The 24,992-nt window shown below is 42.7% G+C and overlaps 1 protein-coding gene across 2 annotated transcripts in view; it reads left to right on the forward strand.

Moving 5' to 3' along the window:
* Positions 1-6,717, forward strand: part of vav3 (vav guanine nucleotide exchange factor 3) — a 92,218-nt gene extending 85,501 nt beyond the window's left edge. For both annotated transcript variants that reach the window (XM_026179207.1, XM_026179209.1), the window contains 2 exons: positions 999-1,150; positions 2,855-6,717. In XM_026179207.1, coding sequence (XP_026034992.1) covers positions 999-1,150; positions 2,855-2,899 — 197 coding nt within the window. In that variant the 3' untranslated portion in view covers positions 2,900-6,717. The remainder of the gene's footprint in view (positions 1-998; positions 1,151-2,854) is intronic.
* The last annotated feature ends 18,275 nt before the right edge of the window (positions 6,718-24,992 follow it).

Here is a 24,992-nt window from a genome sequence, read left to right on the forward strand (position 1 = left end):
ACATACATGCCATTCTGTACAAATTGCATGTTTGTACGATGTGTGTCCACATTTTTGCATGTGCCTGCTTGTGTGTGTGTGTGTGAGGTGCACCTTTAAGAAAAAGAGTAGAGTGTGTGAGATGTTTTCCACAGTTGGTATGTGGCTGGGTTTTGTGTGTGCTTGTCCAGGTCTGTCTGTCAAAGTAAAGGTGGAAGTGTCCAAATACACAGAGCTCCTGTATATTAGATATTCTATCCCTACGGCCAGCTTGTAGAGGTCTGACATTCCATTTCCACATGTCAGCTTTGCCCAGTCGGACCACCGGTCAGCGTCTGAAAGGGAAGAGAGCCGGCAGGGTGGGATGGAGCTAGCTAGCCGGCTCCACATGTGTCTCTCACACCGCTGTCTGCTCAGCAGGAGACATGTAGTCTAACACAGACTGCTGTCAGAACCCTGCTAAAGCTAAAGCTATGACTCTAAAGCTATGCACAGCTCTTACACTCAGAGTAGTGAGTTTGTACAAAGTCGCCAGAAGTCAAATTACCTGGCTGAAATTCCAGCGTGATGTACAAAATTGGCAGTTTTTTACATAAAATAGTTCCTTTTGTTCATACTAGATTCTAGCTAGTTTTATGAAGAACAGCTGGCTGAATTTGGCTGCGTAATTAAAACTTTTCCTTCATTATATTTGCTCTGTGGTTTTATTTTCTTGAATACTTTAGATGAAAGGATCAGAGACGCTGGAATTTTATTGACGCTGTGGGGGAGGGGCGGTGAAGGTCCTTTCTATCTTTGTGTGAAAGGAAGAAAAATAAAATTGGTGACCAAAAAGAAACCTGTAGTTGTCAAAGTTAGACGTGTGTAACTCCAGGCCTCTCCACCTCTCTGTCCGTATGAGCGTCTACATGTTGCAACCGATGTGTTTGAACTCGTCGTCAGCAAAAACCATGGATGAGCACATTCTCTCTTTTTCGTCCTGTTTTGCATCCCCCTCATTTTCTTTTCTCTTCCTGCAGTGTTTACCCCCAAAGTGATTGGTGTGGCAATAGCGCGGTACGACTTCAGCTCACGCGACACCCGGGAGCTCTCTCTGCAGGAGGGAGACGTGGTTAAGATCTACACCAAGTCGGGAGCTAATGGCTGGTGGAGGGGCGAGGTCAACGGCAGGGTGAGTGGAAACCTTAAGGTGCTCAATGGCAAATTGTGGGAGGGGGGGCTTGGTTTTGCCTTCCAGGATATCATCTTTTTCTAAAATTCCCAAAAATCCCCATGTTGGTGGGCAGCATGCCATTATTCTCCTTTAAAAACAATCAACCTTGATATAAAGTATGTATCTGTCAGTATTGTTTAATCAAGGCACAGAAGTTTGTATTAGCAGTCTTCACTCTGAAATGATTCTAGCTGCTAAATTCTTAAATCCAATTTTGGGTAGCAGTAAAAGCGGGCGTTTTGCAGAAGAAAAATTTGGCAGATATTTTTGTCTGTGGCTACCTGGAAGGGGCTGTTCAGACTCAGTCTATTTTTTCATTAGTCAGTTGTGTGCAGTATTTATGTTTCCACATATCCTGTTGGAAGGATTCATTTGCTGCTCTTACATCACTTAAATGCATACGTTTTTCCAATGCCAGGAGCGCTCTCTAATCAGGTGTTAAATTCTGAGCGAAAAGGCAGGAAATCTGTGCGTCGACTCCCACTCGTGGCTGGAGTTTAGGTCGGCGGCGAGCGGCGGACTGAGTGCGTGCTTGTGTGTAAATAATGTGTTTGTGCTGCGAGTGTGAAGTGAACAGCTGCAGTAAATGGAGCTTTTCACTTTTACTAAGCCTGATGTGTGCACTGATGCCACTCTTAAAAAAACTAAGGAGGGGGAGAAGAGTCTGTGAAGTGCTGCTAGTGTCTCTTTAGGGCAAGCAGCCAGTAAAAACAGTTGGTATTACTTTTGTTGGCTCTTTCTATTTAAAATTCCAATATATCAGTACAATAATATCACATCATTAAAGCAATACAACAGTTTTTTTTTATTTTACCAAGTTGCTATTGGCCAATCAGTATCTGCATGTATCTCGTCTGGTATGTGCTGATTTAAACAATTTTTCTGAGCATAATGCAGATAAATATGCTATATAGTTTCTTTAAAGTCAGTTACCCCATTATTTTTTCCCTTTGCCACTGACCCACTGTAGACAGATATGTAAAATAATCAGTTGATTATGTGTGGTTTTATGACATGTCATGGGCGTTGACTCACAGTTTAACTACACTTCTCAAAAAATGAAGGAAACCATCACAATAGCACTAAAACAGGAGGATGTAAACACAGACCAGACCTGTGGCGTTTAAAGACGAGGATGACCGTGACAGAAACACTTGATCAGCTCAGTATAACACAAGGCCAAGTGAACACAGCTGCACTGGAGAGGAAACGCCCAAAAAAGGGAATGGTTTTGGAAGTGGTGACGACAAACCGGGGCTTTGTCCTTATCCCTTCTGACTGTTTTTCCCTAGTTTTGCTTTTTGTTAGATTCGTAGCCGCTGACGGCGTTTGATGGTACTTGCAAACCATTCAGGTTGTACTGGTAGTCCAGCTCCTCCAAGATGGCGCATCTATATGTGCTTTTGTTAAAAATGTTTGCTGTGCTTTCCAGCACACACTCATCAGCATGGAGGAGATACCAGGAGGTGAGCTTTAAATGAGGAGAGCTGGACAGGGCAGTAGAAAGGCATCAAAGCAGCAGCAACAGCTCTTTACTGGGTCCTGGTTACATCTGCAAAGTGTCTGAAGTAGCAACAGCTGAAGCAGACTGAGAAAATGATGACTGATGGCGACATTCGACCCCTGTCTGGTTACTAATCTCAGTCTCTTTTCCCCCCTCAGGTGGGCTGGTTTCCATCCACATACGTTGAAGAGTGCGAGGAGTGAAAGGGCCCGCGTGAGGGAAAAAAGAGGAAGATAAAAGAAGAAGGGCAGCGGTGGAGTAAGCAAACCGATCTCATGACAGTGACTGAGTGAGCTTTTGCACCCCCGTCTGCTCCCGCGTTACTTTTCAGAGTGAAGCAGACGGCTTCGCTCACCTCCACGGTGCCCTGTTGCCTAAAACCATCCCGGAAGCCTTTGTACGCTGCAGATGCAGAGATGCACAGTCATTTCTGCTTGACTCTGTGTGGCTAAGCGACTCCACCGACTAGCAGCTTGCCTGTCAGCAGGGCACAGGTCTTCGCCAGACACCCCCAACCCACCCCCTCGCCCTCCTCCTCTCCCCCTCACTTCATCCGTCCATCCATAATTCATCCTCCACTTCCTTCCTCCCTGCCCTAGCCAGCCGCAGCGCCACAACTCCCACCTGTTTCCGCTTGCCAAGTCGGCCGTTGCCTGAACTGTCAGCAGCAGATACTCAAACGCCGCTCTTCCATTCATCCGCTCATCCATTCATCCATCTACACCCCCCCCTTATCACTCTGTGTGGGAATAGAGTCATCTGAGAGTTCGGAGACACTTCAGTTTTCCTTTTTTTCCCCTTTCATCCTCATGTCTGAAGGGATTTCAGTCAGTTTTGACCTTGCCTGCCTGTTTTTTTCCACTAATGCAGGTGGATATTGATGACTTGATGACCCAGATTCATACACACATACGCGCGCGCGTACCACCCACCTCTCCTCTCCCTTCAGATTATTATCGCCGCACACTTGCACACGCACTCTTCCAGGAGATGTAAGAGAGGGATGGTGTCGGATAGCATCGCTGCACAGTGCCAGCAATTGATCGCTGTTGTTCCTATTTTCCTTCCACCTCCTACATTCTTTATCTCCAGACCAGCCTCTCATGTTTTTTAGTTGTCTTGGCCGTTAGCGATCCCCACGCTCTTATCGGTGGCAGCTCTGTCAACAAGAGCCCATCGCCAAGGGTTTATCTTATTGGAGGCATTAGCGGCTCGTCGGGGGTGGTGGTGGCGGTGGAAGGGGGAGGGGACAAACCACGCTACCTGGAAGCCACCTGCTACCTTAGCACTGAACGGCAGAAAAGAAAAGCACATACACAGCCCCAGCCTTGTTCTTCCCCAGTTTATCGTCTCATCGTTTCTTAGCATGTTTTGAGCTGTTGTTCCAGTTTCATCGTGTGCAGGTTTGATAAACACGGCTGATTACGTTCCAGAGGCTGCACTGGTCGACCAGGAGAGGCTATACTAACACCGACACCTGTCTCACAGAAATGGACTAGAAAAAAAATATAAAAAAAATATATTTTAAGTAGTCTAGAAGGACTAACGTCATCTTTTAGAAACCTTTCTGTCACGCTTATATCTGCCTTCCCCCACCGCCCTCACCCCGGTTGTGCACAATGCTTCCTTAGTAAGAGTAAAAGCGGATTTTCCCACATTTGAAGGAATAAAAACCTTCACAGAGACGCAAGCTGTGCACGCTTTTAATGTTAACATCAATGGCAGAAAGGAGAAAGGTGCCAGAGGACACAGATCCAACATAGTGATCATGCACGCTGGACATGGAGGACTCCTCAGTAGCTGGCTTTGTGTAGCTTTGTTTAGCAATGAAATATTTGTTGGCTGTAACCTCAAATCATGTCTTTTTTCTATTTTTCAATGTGTACATACTGAAACTTTTATTTAATCGATGGTTGGTGATGTCTTTCCTCACAGTCGCCCTGTCATAGAGCAGTCCACATCGCATGTATTATGTAAGGATGGTCAAAACACTACTTTGAACTAGTCCTTTAATGTCTAGTAAGTTGTTGTTTGTCTGCATTTCTTCATTTTTCCTTCTTTTTTTTTTAACCATGCAGTTCAGCTAAAATATGATCGCATTTGTCATTGGAGCACACTGCAGGGAAGCTTAAGGAGCAGCTTAAGTGGAAACTATGGTGAAATTCTCTTGTAGACGTTGAGTTTTCAGAGTTTGTATTGATTTGACGAGATGAAAGAAACCATCGCTCTTCAGCTAACTCGAGAATCAGCCCGCAGGGCAATCCTTCCAGTCAGAGCTAGCCCTTCCACTGTCACGTCTGCACTGCGGTGATGCCACTGAGTATCACATTTTCTGAATTTAAGTAACGATTTATTATGAAGCAAGCCATTTATATACGCTTAATGGAGCCATTATAGTTGAAAGTCATTAATAACTCCTTGTCAGCGCCGTCTCTCCACGCCTTTTGTGATATGTAGGAGAAATGTGTTTTATATGCAGACGTTTTCTTAAAGAACTAGACCGAAGGATCGCGTTGTCATATGTTTGTGCCGTCTCCCTGCCTACCCGACACACTTTCCTCTGCTCATCAACAGTGTCGTTAAGTGACCACTAGATGGAAGCATTTTAAACACAGCCTAGCAGCCACTTCTCACTCTGCAAAAGTTTGGGCATGACATCATCTGATTAGGAGGTGAACGATATTAAAGGAAACAGCTGGCAGCAGGCTCAGACGTGCTGCTGCGAGCGTGAGAAACAGAGGAAGCTCTGAAAGACAAGCCCAGAGTATCAAAGTACAAAAGGAGGGTTGTTTAAACTGCTCCTTGGGCAGATACCACCATGACTTTTATTTTTTATTTTTTTGACGTGTATTGATCATTTCTGATGTTCGAGAAACTTCTCATCAAGTAAGAGCCTTCAGGACCTCCTGCTCTCCAGCACGACTGCTGTCTCCGAACAGTCAAACATGAGATTTGAGAGTGAGAGAGAGTTGTGCTGCAGAAGGAGCACACCTCTCTCCCGTCTGGGGAGAACTGGAGAGCTGGAGTGGGCTCCTCTAATCGCAGACTCTGGTAATCCACTCCTGCTCTCCCTCCTCCACCCAGATGAACTCTGACAGCGGGGCCATTTACAGCTGCAGGCTTTCCTCTCGTCCAAGTGTGCCTCCAGATTTTTTCTTTTCTTTTTTTTTGTGGGCAGGAGGGACGGGAGGAAGGCTCAAGGGTATCTGTGATCTAATCATTACACCATCTCCTCACCTCAGCGACCCTGCTGCATCCATCTCTCTGTCGGCTCCCCTCTCTCTTGCTCTATCTCACCGTGTCACTCCCCTCCTCTCTCTCCCACTCGCTCTTTACTGCTCTCTTTCCCCATCTATCTTTCATCCAATCTCCGTCTCCTCTGTTTCTCTCTGTATTCCGTCCCTCAACCCGACGCTCTGTAGGCTGTGACCGCCGCTGTGTGTTGGTGGGAGGAGAATCGGAGATTCTGTATTACGAGGAGGCAGAGAGGCTCAATCGGAAAACAAGCCCAGCAAAATGAGGACTAGTTTAATTTTACCGCAAATTAATAGGCCGGGAGAAATGATGCCAGTTAGAGAATGAATTAGAATTTACTCTCGCTATTGTGATCCCCTTGGTGTATGCACAGATTATTTCCATATGCACAGGCACATCCCACGTGGGAAAATCATTTTGACTGAATTCAGGGCTGTGTTGTTGTATTAACCTGAAACACAACTCAAATATGAAGAAAACATGGATTTTTTTTTTCTTCCTTCTGTTTTTTTTTTTTTTTTAGTCAGTACTTCCTGTGGACTAAAGTTTGCATTGTCTGTGTTCATGCTTTTGTTATTTCAATGAAGCCAAAGATGTATGCTGTACTTACTGTTATGTCTCATAACCACGGTACCCAACCGCTGTGGCCTAACTCTAAAACTGTGCAATCCTGAGTGTGTAGCATATCCCTGTATTGTTGCTGTACTATACTGTAAATGATGTACATAGCACATAATAAAGATATACAGTACACAGCTTCTTCTGATGCACTTGTATTTCATGTCTTTTTTTAATAGATTTTTCTTAATTTTGAGAGATTGTAGTTTGAGTGTCAAGCCCTGGAGCTGAAACAACACAAATGCCAAAAATGTCAGTTCCTCAAATGTCCACATGAGGCTGACTCCAAACGTGAGTCAAATCCAATTGATCCCCACTGTTAAAATGCACATTTTTACAGCACAAATAAAGATGTTTAAAGTCTGATTAAAAATATATTTTTATATCTATTGCATATTTACACCATGACAGCTTTATAGGGGTTGAATTTTTATATATGTCACTCTATATTTAATTTGAATTAAAGTATGCATTATGTGAGGCGTGGTTTCTTTGTATGACAGGTGGATGTCAATCCGGTTGTTCAGTCTGACGTCACTAGCCGTGTCTGGGTCTAAACTCCGCTGCAGGTCCATATATCAAACGATCAGTATGGCATTACTGAGAGTTGAAAAACTGTCTAAAGTCTTTCATCTTTAATAAAATGATCAGCGTTCTGCTCTACCAGGTGTAACAATTGAGTTTAGCATCCAGGCATCCATGAAAACGGAATTTATGACATTTAACGGAGTTAGAAGTTAGCAGGGAGTTAGCTCGCTAGCTTCTATCTAAATACAATATAGCATGTCCTGACTGCGGGGTTTTGGAAACAAATTAAAACGTACAGCTCTGTTATCACTTCCAACATAACTGAAGACAGGAAACTAAACAGCAGTGACGTTTGTAGGGTTACTGAAGTTGGGCTAGCTGGTATATAATGATGTGCTACCGCTAGCGACACAGCTATGTTAGCATAATATAAACAAGCTAACTTTTTTTCCACTCGATAAAAGTTAACGTGAGTGTTCTCGGTGGTCAGAAACAAATGTAATCACATGGCAGGATGCTGTAAAAGGACCAAACTTCAGCCAAGAGAACAACTGAGATAATCCATCCACAATACGAGGTTAGTCATTCATATACTGCTGCATGGGCTGGGCTGTAGTTACATCCTAAGGTTTTAAAAACTGAGCTTAAATAAATGATTAGCGGTGATAAAAGCCGAGGGAGGTGAACAGTGATCACTGACTGTTTTAGGAGCTTTTTGGGATTAAATAGAAGAAAATACAAAACATTAAACATGTTAACAACACAAAAGCCATATTAAACGCAGACTACTTTATACCCGGAAGTAGGATTCGTCGCGTCATCACTGAACAACCGGATGCTGCTACCTCTTGATCATGCTTTTTATTTTGTGCATTTTCCCAACTGTAGGACTGATAAACACTATTTTAGCTTAGCTTAGGTTAGCTAAACGTATGTATATTGACATCAGTAAATTTGTGTTTACAGTACTTTAGGATATAGTTAGCTCTACAGACTGGGAGTGAGTATGAACATTATAACCTGTTTTGAAGTGGTAGGTCGTTTAAAATGCAGTCTAACAAGTGCAACCAAACATCAGGTGTTTCTGTGCAGCTTTGATCGCAGTCCGTCTGCTAGCTACAAATGTCGTGCAGTGTGTATTTTTTAGAGTGGGGAAAAGTACATATGTGACAAGTTCAGAGATGAAAGACGTGAAAAATGGCAGGAGAGGTTATTATTGTTTTTAAAGGTTATTTTTAAAAGTAGGGACTGAATAGCAAGTGACATTTGATAAAATGGAAATCCAAAGCTACATGTAACATACTAATCCACGCTGGAATTTTTGTAATCAGATGGTGGGTCTGTACATGAAGCATTGCTAAAATCATCTGCTAATGCATTTTTAAAAATCTTGAAAAACAAATTATGGTAAGAGTATTAGAAGACTGGACAGTGTAGTGACGGTAGTACTGCCTACAGTAACAGGTGATGTTAGATAGGAGTAGAGCAGCCTGGTGTTCATGGGTAACTGTAAACTTAGGTATAATTAGGAAAAATACCTTTTTTTTCCCCGCGTTAGCCAAATTTCACCGTCATACTACTGTAGCCTTGCACTCACTAAAGGTTGGAAGCAGCCATGAAAGCTCATGTAACATCATATTTAGGAGCTATTACTATCTGTGTGATGCACTCATACAGTCTGGATGCACATATCTATTGACGCTTGCTAGCACTAGCTGATAACTTAGCACTCCACCTTTTTTTTGGCTCCAAAGAAACAACATGATGCTGGCAAAACTTAAGTCTTCAACACAGGAGTTCACAGAGCGACGGGTGACATCACACTAGCTTTGCCCATCCTTTGTACACAGTCTGCTTAGCAGTCTGCCTAATTTAGCAACATAAGTCACAGCCGTGTTGAAAAAGTGTTAAAAGTTGTAAGTTCCTACATGATTCTCAATCATACTGCTGCACTGGAACTGAAGTATTTTTACTGAAGTATTTCCATCGAAAATAATATACACAAATTAAACCTTCTGTATATTACCACTTCTACTAATGCAAGCTTTTTTGGCGGACTTTCTCTTGTTTTCCATCGTGATATTTGTACATTAACAGGCAACCTCATGGCCACATACAAGCAAATAAAAGCAAAGAAGGCTGAGCAAACATAAAACCTGCATGAGTTATATTTATTAAATGAAAAAAGTGAATCATGTTGGTTGAATATATTTTTATCATACCTAAGAAGCACAATTATAGACATAACTTTTAATGAAGACTTGGATGAATAATTTGGAGTTGGTGAATTTTCAGATAAATTGGACCCTGAAAAAAATATTCAAGGTTAAGGCACACATTACAATTGTGAATATTGGTGTTATTAGTGGGAAACTGCTTAACTACGTGCTGGGTCACACTGTGCTCATTAGCTGACACGTTTAACTCTTTTAATCTTGCAAAATAATGAATAAACGAGGACATGAAACATCCTGTGAACTTCACTATGGTCAGTTTCATCTTTGTTAACTCAGTCAGCCTGGAAGTGACTTTTTTCTTGAAATTAGGAGCTTAAATTGCGCAGCTCCCATGCTGTCACTGACGCATTCTGTTGCTGTTTCCTCCACAGGACTTAAATAACCTGCAGCCAGTGGGGTGCTGTTTCTCACCAGCGTATTGGCTAATAAGTGTGAATGAATGTGGGGATAAACAGTGGGTCTTGTTGCTGTGATCATGCTGATAATTATGAACCGACTTCTAAAGCCTCTACTTCTAAAAATAGTAATAAATGAATACAAAAAAGGTAAACACTACCAGTACTGTGACTGTGCAAAAACACGCAGTGAATAGTTGTATTGGTGTCAAAAACAACAAAAAAAATGTGTACAAAAGTTGTGTGTACAAGCCACAGACCATATGCTTGCTGTGGCTTCTATGTAAAAGTGATCTGAATCAGGTCTTGTTTATTTGGTTGTGCATATGTGGGTGCCCGTGTGTGGGCGGTGGTCTCTTTGGCCATCTGGTGCCTGGTTACCTGCCACTGCTGCTCGGTCTCCAAATGGATCAATAGTGGCGGGCTGTAACAGCCAGTGCCCTTGGCACTGCAGGGGTGGAGAGTGAAGCTGTACTAAATGCCCACCAGGTGGGCTTCGCCTTGGCTGGGCCAGTCTGGATCACGCCGGTCCACTTCCAGCTGAGGTTTAGACCACCAGTGTGACAGATGGCTGCATGACATCACCCTTCTTCGCCACTCTGAAAGAATGTTAGGCCCAACTCTTGGACTGCTGTAGTCGTGCTTGATATGAGATTTTAACGATGAGCAAATATTTGTTTTATGTGCTGCAGGAAACAGGGTGGACTCATTTCTGTCAAAGATAAGACCCAAAGATGCCTGCTCAGTGGAAGTCCATCTTATCCTTTAGAGAGAAATGTTACTTCTCATTTATAATATTAATCCTTTTTGCTGTGTTAGGTTAACACAATGAGGACCAGCCATTCAAAACTCTGCTCAACTACCTGAACTGGTTTCACTTTAGCACTGCAGCCATTTTTCTTTTCTTTTCTTTTTTCAAATCCTTCATAAGAGCTGCCGTGTTTTGACTTCTTCGACTGCACTCCACATATCCCGCTCTATTTCTCACTCTGCCTCGCTCATGCTTTCTCTGGGTTTATTGCTGTCTTTTGGGGCCATGAGGGAGCCATCATCATTGCCAGACGGTATGGCTGCTGTGTATAAATATCAAGCAGCACTCTTTCCCCAATGTTTTCCTGGAGACTATCAGCACTGCATAAACATTGAGGTGCTGTCTACAGAACACACTCAGACAGCTCATCACCATAAAACCACACATACACCTGTCCATTCAGAAAAAAACAGAGCCACACAAACACACGCACGCTTGCTTTCCTTACTGGTTGGAGCCAGTACATTATTGTAGCCTCTAGCTTATTTTCTTACAAATGTTATGTATGCAGTGTTTTTTAAGGAAACATATGTCTGCTGTAGCCCTGCTTGCATGTTAACATGGCTCGGCATTGCTCAGAAACAAAAGCGATTGCATTTATTCCATCTGACACCTGCACGAAATACACTCATGCATACTGTAGTGCACTTTTCAGAGCCTCACTTCTCAGTCTTCGCTGTTATTCACACATGCAATCACAAACAATCTATAGCGCGTGTCCCCCAACGCACACGGCGGTGACAGATGGTAGCGAAAAACTGCCTTCAATAATAACCGCCGTTACAAAACGGTTAAAAATGTATCCTTTCGTCAGCTCAGAGACTCCCTCCAAAATGTATTCGCCACATTACACTTGCTGCATTTAACAGGTTCAGCTCTTTTCTTCTCCGAGCCTCCTTAGAGTCGTAGAGGTGTTTGTCCTTCCAGATCCACGTTCAAGGTCAACCTGAAAGCTTCCCGCGTAGCCGGGAGTGTGGATGTAAATGTACTGAAACACAAATACGAACCTGATAATAAGAATCTTAAGCTGATGCATGCCGTTATATTCTAATACATGTGTCATCACACTCAAGTATTTACAGTGTGATGACGCCCTTTAGTTCGTTCTCCAACATTTCTTTTTCATTGCAAGAAAAACAAGATGAAAACAAGAAAAGCCTGGGATGATTGTGTGTTTGTGTCTGCATGTGCACATGCATCACACCTGTGACCTATTCATGCTGTCTGGAGGTTGCTGTAATACAGAGGCAGAAGGTTATATATGATTATATATAGTCGCCTTGAGGTGACTGCTGTCATTGTTGGTCTTGTGCTGTATAAACAAACCTGAATTCAGTTGAATATTGGCCTTCTGTATTATTACAGTTAAAGTTATACTAACTCATTCCAGTGTGTTACCATGGCTACATGACAGCAAATTACCACAGAAAAGCACAATGCTTTTAAAAATATATAAATGAAAAATAAATAATACATGCATGCACTATGCATTTGTGTAAAATGTACTCGTGCACATTCTTGCAGAATACAATCGTTCTCGCCTCAGATCAGAGCAGATTCAGATACAGTCGTGAAAAAGTTTGGAGACTCTCAGCAACAGTACCCTGACTATTGTCAGTGGTCAGAATGTGTAGACACTTCCTGCAAAAAGAAGACATTGATGCCATTGACCGGCCCTTACATTCTCAGACCTGAATCCAATTGCGAACCTCTGGGACATTGCATATAACTGCATTTGACATCCCCTAATAGCACCACAGACTGTCCAGCAGCTCACTAATGATCTGATCTAGATCTGAGAGGAGATTCCTTCATCTACTTCCCTACTGTTTCATGCTATTAGTAGTAATAAGGACACTAGCAAAAAAAAAGCAAAACTCGAGAAAAATCGGTCTGGTGGGATAAGTAGAATTCAATTCAATGTACTTATATAGCACCAAATCACGACAACAGTTGCCTCAAGGCACTTGCTACTGTACAGTAAAGACCCTACAATAATACAGAGAAAACCCCAACAATCAAATGACCTGCTGTGAGGAAGCACTTGGCAATAAAGGGAAGAAAAAACTTCTTTTTAACAGGAAGAAACGTCCAGCAGAATCAGGCTCAGGGAGGGGCGGCAATCTGTCGCAACTGGCTGGGGCTGAGGGCAAGAAGAGGGGATGGTCTGTGGTCACCACCTGCAAAACCATTCAGTTATGAGGCTTTATGTGGCCTGCTGTCACTTTATTTAACGCTGAAGCCGATAATATAATTTCACAATGGTTTATGCTTCCTAACTGGACTGAATGATATCCCTGAAGTTTCACTGATTGTGCTAAACTGTGATGATCAAGTCATGTTTTAATGGGTTTTTTGAGCAGTGGATTAGATTTTCCTCGAGGCGAGCACATCCTGGATGAGCTGTAACACAGAGGAAGTCAAGAAGTACAGTTTGGTGTCTTAAGAAGAAATTAACTATAGAGAAATTAAATGTTTTTATGCCACGGTGTAAACGTGTAAATTTCACTATCAGAAATGGGTATTTTAGCATCTTTAGGGGTTGACTCAATTTGGAGGAAGCCTCTAGTGGCCATTTGTGTCCCTGCAGTTTTTGGAAGCGCTTTGCAACCTGACATCATTTCTTTCAATCATATAGTGCAACCTAACGTGTATGCAGAAAAATTGAGAATAAAATTGTAGTTTGGGTGGATTATATTCATGAAATTCCATTTTAATTATATATTTACAGTGACTGACTCATTTTTATTTGTACGTGATTTTAGAATTTTCTCATGCGATCACCTTTTGACCTTAGCACTTTCACTTACAACAATATAAGATCCCCTAAAACCGAAAACTTTCATATAATTTAGATGAGTAAGAACTTTATTTAAACTTTTATTAGGCTTTCAAAAGTTTTCAAAAATATCAAATAAAAATGTGGATTAAAGGGCAAATATAATTCAGTGCCTCATGCAGTGGCACTGACATAAAAAAAAACATGGGTGTCTTAGATTGGAATATTTACCTCACTACAAATGTGCTATTGCTTCAAGGCACCGCTGGGACACGCAGATACAGAATATATATGTGATGTTAGTTAACAGGCTAGAAAGGGTTGAAGCCGCCTCAGGGCGAATATAAGAGAAATATTAGGAACATTAATTTTAAAGTGTGTAAATGAACTCCAAGTAGCCTTTTATTTTCACTCCAGCGGATTTAAATTTTAAATCAGTGTTTTGACTCATGCACAAGTGCAAGTTCATCACAGCAGAGGTCTCCGGGAGATCCTGGAATTCTTCCGTCCCCTGTGATTTGTACCAGGAGGCTGGAGCTCACAATGATCCACTCCAATTTGGCAGAGGAGATGAGGGAAGGTCTCACTCTGCGTGGTAAGCTACTGTCTCGGTTACATTTCATTTGCCCCTGTCTTCCAACTGCATTAGCCCATCACGCCTTGTAATATTGAAGTGGGACTGGAAGGATTTTCCGGCAGCGTATAACTTGAGTTACAGGATCCTCACCGCTGTAATGAACGCTGCAGACGGGCAGTATGACATGCCATTTGCCTGACATCAATTATCTACATGACTATCACATTTCTAATTTGACATGTTAACCACTTGATTGCATTTACTCCACCGAGATGTTTGGTTCTGAGCAAGTGTGCTGTTTTAATGTGGGGACATTATGGCAGTATCATGAATAAATGTTCAGTTTTTTCCCCCTCCCTATGATTTAGATGCTGCAGAGACACAATTTACTGCTACACTTAGCTAATACCTTAATTCTGTAATGTACTTCTTCAATTACAGGGAAGAAGAAAGAGGATGAATTCAGCTATTTATAGTTGTGTTGTTGTTTTTTAATATGAAAAGCACAGAGCCCTGGAGGCCAAAACACTGTTAAAAACATGCTGGTTAACACTTGACACACAAACGCAGCACAAAGCCATCTGTTTCAAGTCACAGATATTTCAATCAACGCTTAAGAATAAGACGATGGGGAAAAAAAGTGATATGGGAGCAAAAAAGAAGTTTTCTGTACTTGAGATCCTCATACTGCAGCCGGTGCACCCAGTTCGATCTCTGATAACAAGAAGTCCCTGTTAGGGCTTTACTTTAGCAACGTTTCACATCTGTGCTGCTGCAAATAATGAAAGGACTCAAAAGCCAGGGAAGAAGGAGAAAAATCGTTTATTGAAAACAAATGTGGCTAATCAGCTAACATTAGAGAGCCGCTTTACATCAATCCATCAGATCATCTTATAACATCATACCAATCAAAGCCTACTTCTAGTGTCCGTTTAAACAGGAGTCGCTGTTGAGAAGAAGGGATTGGCTGCTGGGCTTGCACATGCAGCTCTTTGCTTTGCTAGACGTTCATGAATGCAGCGTCAATACTGCTAATAAAATATTAAAAAGACATATAAGCCCTTATTAAAGTTTTTAATTTGGTAAAACAGAAAAAAAAAACCTTTAAATATGCATCTTAGTTTTGTTTACGTGTATTTTGGCTTATATGACACAGCAGATAGTGAATATATTATAGCATATCTCTCTCAGATTGACTTCTCTTTTTATTGGCTCACTGTTATATCCAGAATTGAATTTAAAATTCTTCTTCTCACATACCAGGGCTTGAGTAATCAGACCACATTTCTTCTTAAACACCTCATAGTCACAGTTCCTATGGTTTAAAAGTAGAATTGGAGGCTGAGTCTTCAGCTTTTAGGCCCCTTTTCTGAGAAACAAGCTCCCAGTTTAGATTTAGGAGACAGACTACTTTTCTACTCATAAGATTAGCTCTAAAACTTTCCTTTTTGATAAAGTCTGTCACTGGGGCTGGATCAGGTGACTCTGAATCCTCCCTCAGTTATGCTGCAATAGCTTTCTGGGAGGTGCTGCGCCCCCGCTACCCGGCCCTGGATAAGCGGAAGAAGATGGATGTATGGTGTTTATACACCACTCTGCATTTCATCATTAGTTATTATTAATCTCTGGCTCTCTCTCCCACAGTGTATTTTGTCTTGTCTCCCTCCCTTCACCCCCAGCTGGTTGTGACAGATGGCCGCCCTGGAACAGGAAAAAGGGAGTTTTTCCTTCACATTGTCGCCAAGGGCTTGCTCAGAAGGAATGTTGAATTGAACTATAGCATAAAGAAACATGAAAGTCTGAGGATCCTTGATGTTAGATGTAACTTTTAAATGCTCTTTGAGAATCAGTGAGGATGCGTCTTGTCTGACACGCGACTGTGGTTCAGGGTTGTTGATATGATGCACTTACACTTGGTAAGTATATATGTATGCAGACCCCTACCCCCACCTCCCCCACCCCCAAGCCCGTGTGGCAGAGGGATGATGGAGATGTGAGAGGCAGCGCTTCTATTTTGGGGTCTTTGAGTCTAGCTCACGCTTCGCTCTGCCTCTCTCCTTCCCCCCAAACCTCAACTGGCAATTGTGCCATTCACAGCGCACCCATTCCCCAGTGTCCCCTGAAGCACCTCCAGTTGTATTCAGCTCCCATTTGTCATTCCTGGGAATGTGGTGGCGTCAGCAGTTATGCCCCAACCTCAACTGACGGTACCACACCAACAGAACGGGAAAATTTCAGCCCCTGCCTAAGGTCACCCTACTCCCTTATTACAGTTTTATATCTTCAGAGTGATGGATAATGATGATGTTGTTGCCCTATTTCGTCTGCTGTGGTAACCAAGCTCACGCGTGAATTGCTCATTCAGTTGCATTTCATTTATGCGCTGGCTCACTGCTCACAGATGTGTTAGCTCCAGCGGTGCATTTAAAAGCAGACCCAAACTCTGCTTCATACCAATGTGGTTCTGCTAATTGTATGCAAATGTCAGGGCTACCGTCCGTGCATAATTTAAGACGTTTTGTGCACTACAGAGTTTTTAGCAGAAGACTTCTGAGTTAAAAATAGTACAGGTGTAATTAATAACAAGCTGTTTTAGTGAGGCAGCTAAATGGACACCCTACTCATTCAGTTTCTTTCTTCTTGAACTGAGACATGCATTCATTTGTTACTATAAAAATAAAAATGTTGATTAGATTAGGGGTAGACACATTGTAGTATATAATGTGCTTTGATATTGTATGTGTTTATTGTACAAGCTCTGATTGTAACAGGGGTGCAAGAACAGGAGGAAAAGCCAGTTAAGAAAAAATAAAAACAACAACTGCAGCAAAAAATGAGTCCAGACTAGAACAAAGAAAACAAAGTGGCTTTAGTTTAAATTAGAAAAACGATCTTCCTAATTACAAATATATAATAAGCAAAGCACTTAAAGAAAACACAGTTTAAAAGATCTGACAGCAGGCACTGCTTTGTGTACCAACACGGAGCCTCATGCGGCAAACTAAAGAGCTGTGGGAAAAAAAAGCTTAATATCTCAACATTTAGATATTGTTGTTGTAAGCAGGGAGCAGAAAATGGAAAAGCGGCTCAGATGGTCTGTGATAGGCTGCGCGATCCCAGATTCACCTGCCAACTGCATGAGGTAGGAGGATGACCTATAACTAGTGCCCACAGAGCCTGAGCAAGCACAGAGGAACAGAGCAGGGCGATGAAGTCATTTTGGCCTGTTGTAGCCACACATGGTATACGCCGTTTGCTCACCATTTTCTTTCTTTTTTTTCACCCCCTATTTTTTGCCAAGCATTTGCCTCACTACACTAAATCCTCTTAAACACAACAGTGGGCGAGCGTGCCATCATTCATAACGCCCAGCCCTGATTCAGAGCGTTTCGAGCCCAAGCTGCCACATTTAGTTGAACTGTACGAAAACAGCCTATTAAAGAGCTGAAGCTCACAAGTTTGGCTGCAGATTTGGATGATAATTCTCTTGGTCCATCACAATGAGAGGCCCAAATTAGCATCTAATAAACAACAATCCTCCATCCATCTTTTCTATTTATCCAGGTCAGGGTCACAGGCGGGCTGGAGCCTGTCATATGGTGGTATAACCTGGACAGGTCACCAGTCTGTTGCAGGCTAAGATGGAAATGCAGACAATCATGCCTAACTCATTATGATTAAAGGAGGAACCCAGAGTTCCTGGAGAGAATTCAGTTACTTTTTATTGTCTCTATATTGTGCTAGATCACAGCAACAGTTGCCTCAATACTTTAAATATGGTAAGGTAAAGACTCTACAGCATTACAGAGAAAACACCAGCAATCAGACAGCACCCTATGAGCAAGCACTTGGCGACATGGAGGAGGAAAAACTCCCTTTTAACAGGAAGAACCCTCCAGCATCACAGATAGGTGTCCATCTTCTGTGATGGGTTGGGGGTGAGGGGAGGGAAGTAAGACCAAAGACACGATGTGGGGAAGAGCGAGAGATTAATAATAACAAATAATTAAAATGCACACAATATCTGCACAGGCTATTTAAACCCAGGTACTTCTTGCTGTGAGGCAGCGGCACTAATCGGCTCACCACCCTAAGCAACAACCAGATATGTTAAAAATTCACACACGAGAAGACGTTTTCCTTAACTGATTAGATTCTGCACACAAACAGTTAGACGTGAGGATCTCTGAATAATGGATCACGGTGGCTACAGAGACAAGATGTTGAGGCCTCCAGTAACTTGTTGAGCAGCTAACGGCGGCCCTCATTTAAAAGGTTGACAGCTCTGCTCTCATCCCTCGCAGCTACAGCGTTCACCTACAGAAACACAAAGGCCCAGCAGCAGCAGCACACACTGTCGACAATCTAATAAATTAAACTCAATTAATTACCGTATTTAGCATAACTCTGGAGTTTAACAAAGGTCTTTGTGGTAGATGTATACATTATAACAATTGTTCATTTTGATGAGCAGGGATTATAAATGAGGCAATTAACGTGCTGTCAGATCGGAGGGGAAAGGGCCTCGCTGCTCATTCTCTGAATCCTTCATTTTTTTTGCATGTAAACTTCAGCCTAGAGTGCAGCGGCGCCAGGCTGTCAGATGGGGGGGCAAGGTGGGGCGAGGGGTCAGCCGGGCGCTGGAGTGACCGGGACAGCAGTGGACGGTTGACCCCATCAGCTGAGATGCTTCGTCCTTCCATCTTCTCATGTTAACCTGATTTAACTGAACGACGCGCACACACTCGCACACACACTCGCACACACACACGCGCGCGCGCGCATGCAGGCTGCCAGCGAGTTAGGTCCCCAGGCGAGAACTGGGGCTGCAGAGAGGGGGAACACATTAGCCTAATAAGGGCCATCTGGTGGCCATTCATTAACTTGACCATCCTTGAAGTCCCCGACCCAAAATGTCATTTTTCACTTTGCAGAGAAATCCGTTAGGTGACAAGAAAGAACTTGGGCCAAATTACCGGAGATGGAAAACGGTAAGACAGAGAGCAGAAAAAGAGGTGGGACTGAGGAAGAGCGGCGGAGCCAGCCAGAGTTTGTGGGTAAAAAGAGAGTGACGGGGAGTGGGAGCTCAAGTGAGGCCAGAAAGGGAGGTTAATTAGCACATACTGTGTACACTGTGGACTCATCCAAAGCATAGCATTAGTGGCACAGTGAAACACTTTCACACCATTAGCCGACTCTTTATTTTTATACATCCATTCAACCGTGCGAGTCTGAGCGGTCGACTTTTTTCTATACAAAAACACAGCGAAATGTACCAGTGAAAATAACACCATGTGAGATCCTGTGAAAAACAGCTTCTGGTGGAAATGTGTCTTTTTGTGGAAGGATTAATGTAAAGACACTGTGACAGATGACTTTGTAGTGTATCTCAGACCTTGACTGACACTCATTTGATATGATAAGTGATTTTTAAATGAGTGTACGCTCGCACTCGCGAGACGCAACGCCCTCGTGCAACGGGGGGTCTGCGCGGGTTTAATCAAGCTGTCTGAGTCGATGCCTGCGCGGAGAAGCGCCATTCATTCTCAAAGCAAAACATTCTGCAAGGTCATATGCAAATGCTCTTATTATTTCTCACGTCTTAAAATGTTTTCAAGTGGTAACGTGAGTCATCTGTATCTTTTTTTTCTTTCCTTTTTAATCCACGGCGTTAGGCGGTCATTTCTTTTCTCTGCATTTCCCAGAGCAGATGCGTGTATTTATGTTCAAGGTTGTTGTTGGTCCTGCAGGTAATATTATGTTTGTAGTGGGACAGTTTCATTAGAGCACACCGAGAGCCTTATCGGAGTAAAGTGTTACACATCTCTTCTCTGAGACCTTCCCAGCATGCAAGGACACACAATCTGTCTGTTCAAAATGTCCTTACTGAATCATAATCTCAACACAACTGATGTTTACAGTAACAAATGGTGGGGAGGATAACATTACCCATCCCCGCTCAGCGCTGCTGTCAATACTCTATTATTACATTGTTGTGTACTTGAATGGTTGCTTGAGAGTCAGCTCTTTCTCTTGGCGATCATTATCTAACATTTCTTTAGTTCATGTTCTCAGTAACAGTCGAGCCTTCGCCCTTTTCCTCTGTGCATGTGTAGTGCACTTGTGGCTCCTCCTGGCTGCTTGAAATCCTCCACAGTTTCTGTATGAGTTTTGCCGAGGTCTGTATGGACTAGAGTTGTTACGGGCATCAATTAGCTTGTTAACAAGATCAGTACCACAACTTTCTTGACAATATAAAAGCAAATCAAGAAAGTTATCACAATGTGTCAGTAAGGAAGCATCAATGTGTGGTATTGCCAAATACAAAGACAGTGGGAAAGTATGTAAAATTAATTTAAAGGTCTGCGACAGCCTGGCAGCCCATCCAGCAGCCTCTCGCCCTGTGGCAGCTGGGATACGCTGCAGCCCTCTGCACTGGATAAACAGAATAAAATGAATGCATAGTTTAAAGTTTTGGAAACTCCAGGACAGTGCGTTGTCAGAAACAAAGTAACACATTACTGTAATCACATTAAATTTTCCAGTGATGTGGTAATGTAACACATTACTGTAATCACATTAAATTTTCCAGTGATGTGGTAATGTAACACATTACTGTATTGAATTCAGTAACAGTGTCCAACAAACATGTTTTTCCCCACACGTCACACACTGATAATCAGCTGATTTCAGTTCCAGTTTGGGAGGAGGAAAATGGTGGAGCGATACAGATTTAGAGGAGGGACATATGGACGTTACTTTTATTTTATTTATTTTTTTATTTTTACTGCACAAAAGGACAAGAGCACAATCAGGACAGAAACAGTTGCATTTCTCTGCTAACACAACTTCAGGTCTTTGAAAGCATCTGCACAGACAGCATGCTCACAGCAGATGCCTTTGTGTCAAAGTAGCTGAAGATAAATCACAGAAAAACATGGTGATTTTCCTGGCCTGGAATTTTATAAAAATATTCTGCAGTACATCAAAAACGAAAGAAAACCATTAATCAATATATGAACTTACCTCTGAAGTTACAGCGGTTTTATTAGAGACACAGCTGAGCGTTTTGCATTTTGCATAATTTTAAAAAGTTTAAATTTGTTCAGTATTGAACAGCAGAAATTAGGTTTTCTTTTCGGAAGTATATAAAACAAAAAAAAAACGTCGGCCGACAGCGCCGTAAACAACGGTAGTCTTGTGCGTAACAAGCAAGCGAATAATGCAGAAAACAGATTTTTAGACGGGAAACTGTTCTTGAAGTACAGAGAGAGAGAGAGAGCTGTGGATAGTGGTGGAAGCAAAACAGTAAAAGTAAGAGTGAATACATGACGATGTTTATGTGAAGCGTAGTTTGGATCTTCTTTTGCTGCTGGTTCGGTCAATATTGTTTGTAGAGAGATAAAACTAACAGCTTTATTATCAGCGCAAAAAGGGCGTGAACACAAAGCGCGGACCCGCCAACAGATCAGAATCAGCGAACCGTCGGCTTTCAGCCCCGACTGTGAGAAAGGCGACATCTAACTGATTCTGATCCGCGGGTTGCGCTGTGTGTTTAAGTCTTTGTGCAGAATCCGTGTTCCTGCTCTCATTTACTGTCATGGTCCTGGGTCATTTTGACCCAGCGTTTTGTGATTATTTCCCTCTGTTCTAGTTATTCTGTGTCCTCCCCCCTTGTGTCCGGTTCGGGTTCTAGATTTCCTGGTTTGTTCTGAAAGTCTGTGTCTGTTGTCATTGTGTTCAGCTTGTGTCCTCCAGTCATCATGTGTATTCAGATCAGCTGTTCTTCCCTCCTGTGTGCGATTACCTGATTACCTTGTGTGTGTGTATATATAGTGGGTGTCGGTCTGTGTTCGTTGTCGGCTCGTCTGCGTTCTATGGTGTTCATAGTGAATTACTTTTAGGAAAAGTAATTTCTCTGTGAATTTCATATTCCCGTGGCAGCATGCTAGGTGCTTGCTCAGATTTGAAGTTTAATTTTTGACTATAGAAACAAGTTTTCGTCCCACACAGAGTGTTCAGCGGATGCTAATGTTTTTGTCACTTTTTAGGGACTCAAACTCAAAGTAATGTCAGTACTTCCAAGCTTTAAACCAGGGGTGGGGAACTCCAGGCCTCAAGGGCCGGTGTCCTGCAAGGTTTTAGATCTCACTCTGGGTCAACACACCTGATTCAAATGCTTAGTTGGTTGCCAGGCCTCTGGAGAACTTCAAGACATTTTGAGACGGTAATTTAGGCATTTAAATCAGATGTGTTGGATCAAGGACACATCTAAAACCTGCAGCACACCGGCCCTTGAGCCATGGAGTTCCCCCACCCCCACTTTAAACGCTGCATGGTCGCACTCTCTCCCTCACTCCATATTATCCATTGTTGATCAACACACGTCTGTTGCTACCACGGACATCGCGTGCTTGTACGTCATTGTCATGAGACACTCTCACAACCAAAATCGCATTTAGTAACGTAGCAACATAGCGTACTAACAGGAAAGGAACAGTAATCTAATTACATTTTTTGCAACAGTAATCCCTTACTTTACTTGTTACCAGAGATGGGCAGTAACACGTGACTTGTAACGTGATACTGCCCATCTCTGGTAATGTCCCCAGCACTAAATATGATAAACACAGCTAGTATGTTAGCAGTTTAGTCTTCATAGTTTTATTTTTGAAATACACCAATTTTTATACACTGCAGGAAAAACGAAAATAAATATTATACTGCAAATTTGCAAAAAAGCAGCATATGCATCAAACTAAACTATTTCCAGCAGTGCAATATGAGTCCTAAGCATCCCAGAAACGACACAGAAAGTCATAAAGTCAAAGATAACTTTTAAAAAGACGAGTATAGGCTCTGAGGGCCTGATAGTAAAAAAGACTACATTTCCGCGAAAATGACGTCACTTCCGGTTTCGGGCAGGTAAGTTCGCGCTGACGTCTATTCCAACGTAGGAAGTGTTATGAACAGCTGATCGGACCGGCACAGCGTGTTTCTGGAATATTATGTTTTTGTTCCTGAAAGCGCTTTTTATGCAGTTTTTGCAAAGCTTTATGTGGAAGGAAACCGTGACCTAGGACAAGCTGATGGCATAAGATGTGAGTACAACTCCTCCGGTTTCATATGCAAAAAAATTTTTGCGCTAGCTAAGGTCTAGCAACCCATCCAGGGTGCAGCCCGTCTTGTGCCATATGACGACATGACATTGGTACCTGATTGGTGAGTTAGTTGATTATATAGTAATAAGTAGGGGTGCAACGATACACAAAATTCACGGTTCAGTTCGGTTCGATACTTTGGTGTCACGGTTCGATATTTTTTCGATACAAAAAAAAATGTTCATGCCTTTTTAATTTGTCATTTATTAAAATTATAAATATATATTTTGACTCAAAAGTACAGTTTTTAAATTTAATGTTGCTGAAACAACAAAGTAATAAAAAAAAATCTATCTGATCGAGAAATCGCTCATCTTTGGAAAAGAGAGTTTATTACAGAGAAATGGCTCTTTCCAAAATAAAAGCTATACTATACGCTTCTTCTGGGCTATATTTTCAGCAGCATATTAAACATATCAGGTCCCCATAAGGAGAATCATGTGCTAACGGCTGTCTAAATGACTCGGCTAAAGTTAGTAGCATGCTTGTTGTTTTTGTCTTTGCACTAGGATGATGTCGGAGTAAATGTGCAGTCATATTCGTTGTGTTCCCACTAGTGCTGTCAGCGTTAATCTCGTTGAAATGACGTTAACGCCACAACACGGCAAATCTCCGTTAACGAGCTACCGCGGATCGCCCCGTGCGTGGGGCTGGACGGCCAACACGTTAACGAGCTAACTGCGCTAACACACTAGTTCCCACTAATGTAATTGAGCATTGCGTGGCACATCCGACATACTGTTTTATTTTTGTCCATGACGCGCTTACCTTCAGGGTCATACGTCACATGAAAACCAAAATAGTTCCAAACGCCAGATCTCAATGAGGGTGGGGGAGGTTCAATTTGCCATGTTGCAAAGAGAGCTTAACTTCTGTCTCGCTAGCTTGCCCTGCGCTCAGTGAATCTGCGTTCGACTGCTCCGCCTAGGCTGCACTGTCGAGCGCAGATCCACTGAGCGCTCAACACAGACAGCATCGTCAGAAGGAAAGTTGATAAAATAAATTAAAAAGTTTGTATTGTTCGATACATATGCGTACCGAACCGAAAGCACTGTATCGAACGGTCGTTGCACCCCTAGTAATAAGGTATAGAGTCAAACTATACCCATATATATAAAACACACCCAGCACGCCCCTGCGGGCGGTTTATCCTTCAAGCTCGGGTCCTCTACCAGAGGCCTGGGAGCTTGAGGGTCCTGCGCAGTATCTTAGCTGTTCCCAGGACTGCGCTCTTCTGGACAGAGATCTCCGATGTTGTTCCCGGGATCTGCTGGAGCCACTCGCCTAGCTTGGGAGTCACCGCACCTAGTGCTCCGATTACCACTGGGACCACCGTCACCTTCACCCTCCACATCTTCTCGAGCTCTTCTCTGAGCCCTTGGTATTTCTCGAGCTTCTTGTGTTCCTGATGTTGCTGTCATTTCGAACCGCTACATCGATCACTACGGCCGTCTTCCTCTGTTTGTCTACCACCAGTATGTCCAGTTGGTTAGCCACCACCATTTTGTCTGTATCTGGAAGTCCCCCAGGATCTTAGCACCACCACCCTTGGGGGCAGCTTATGGGCATGTTTTGTTTTGTTTTTCAGCAGGGCACTAATGTCATACCAAACAGGGAAGACTTCAGTGCAAACTTGCCATGTGTGCCATTATTTTGTGTCCTTGGGGATAAAAAACAGGAAAAAGGTATGTTCTGTTGCTTGCTAATGAAGCTCTTCCTAGGCAACAATCTCAGTTACTGAGTGCATTTGCTCATCAGTGAAACTTGACAAAGGAAAGATTCTCAGCTGGCTGGACACAACTTTTAGGTAACTGCAAGAAAAGGAAGCAAGTAAGATGTTTTCCATGAACTTCAAATGAATTTTAAAGATCACAGTGTCCCTCTTATTCATGCTTCTCTGTCACCCACCTAAACCTTTCAGTTTTCACCACCTAC

This window comes from Astatotilapia calliptera, chromosome 9 (assembly GCF_900246225.1).
Source record: "Astatotilapia calliptera chromosome 9, fAstCal1.2, whole genome shotgun sequence".
Lineage (NCBI taxonomy): Eukaryota > Metazoa > Chordata > Actinopteri > Cichliformes > Cichlidae > Astatotilapia > Astatotilapia calliptera.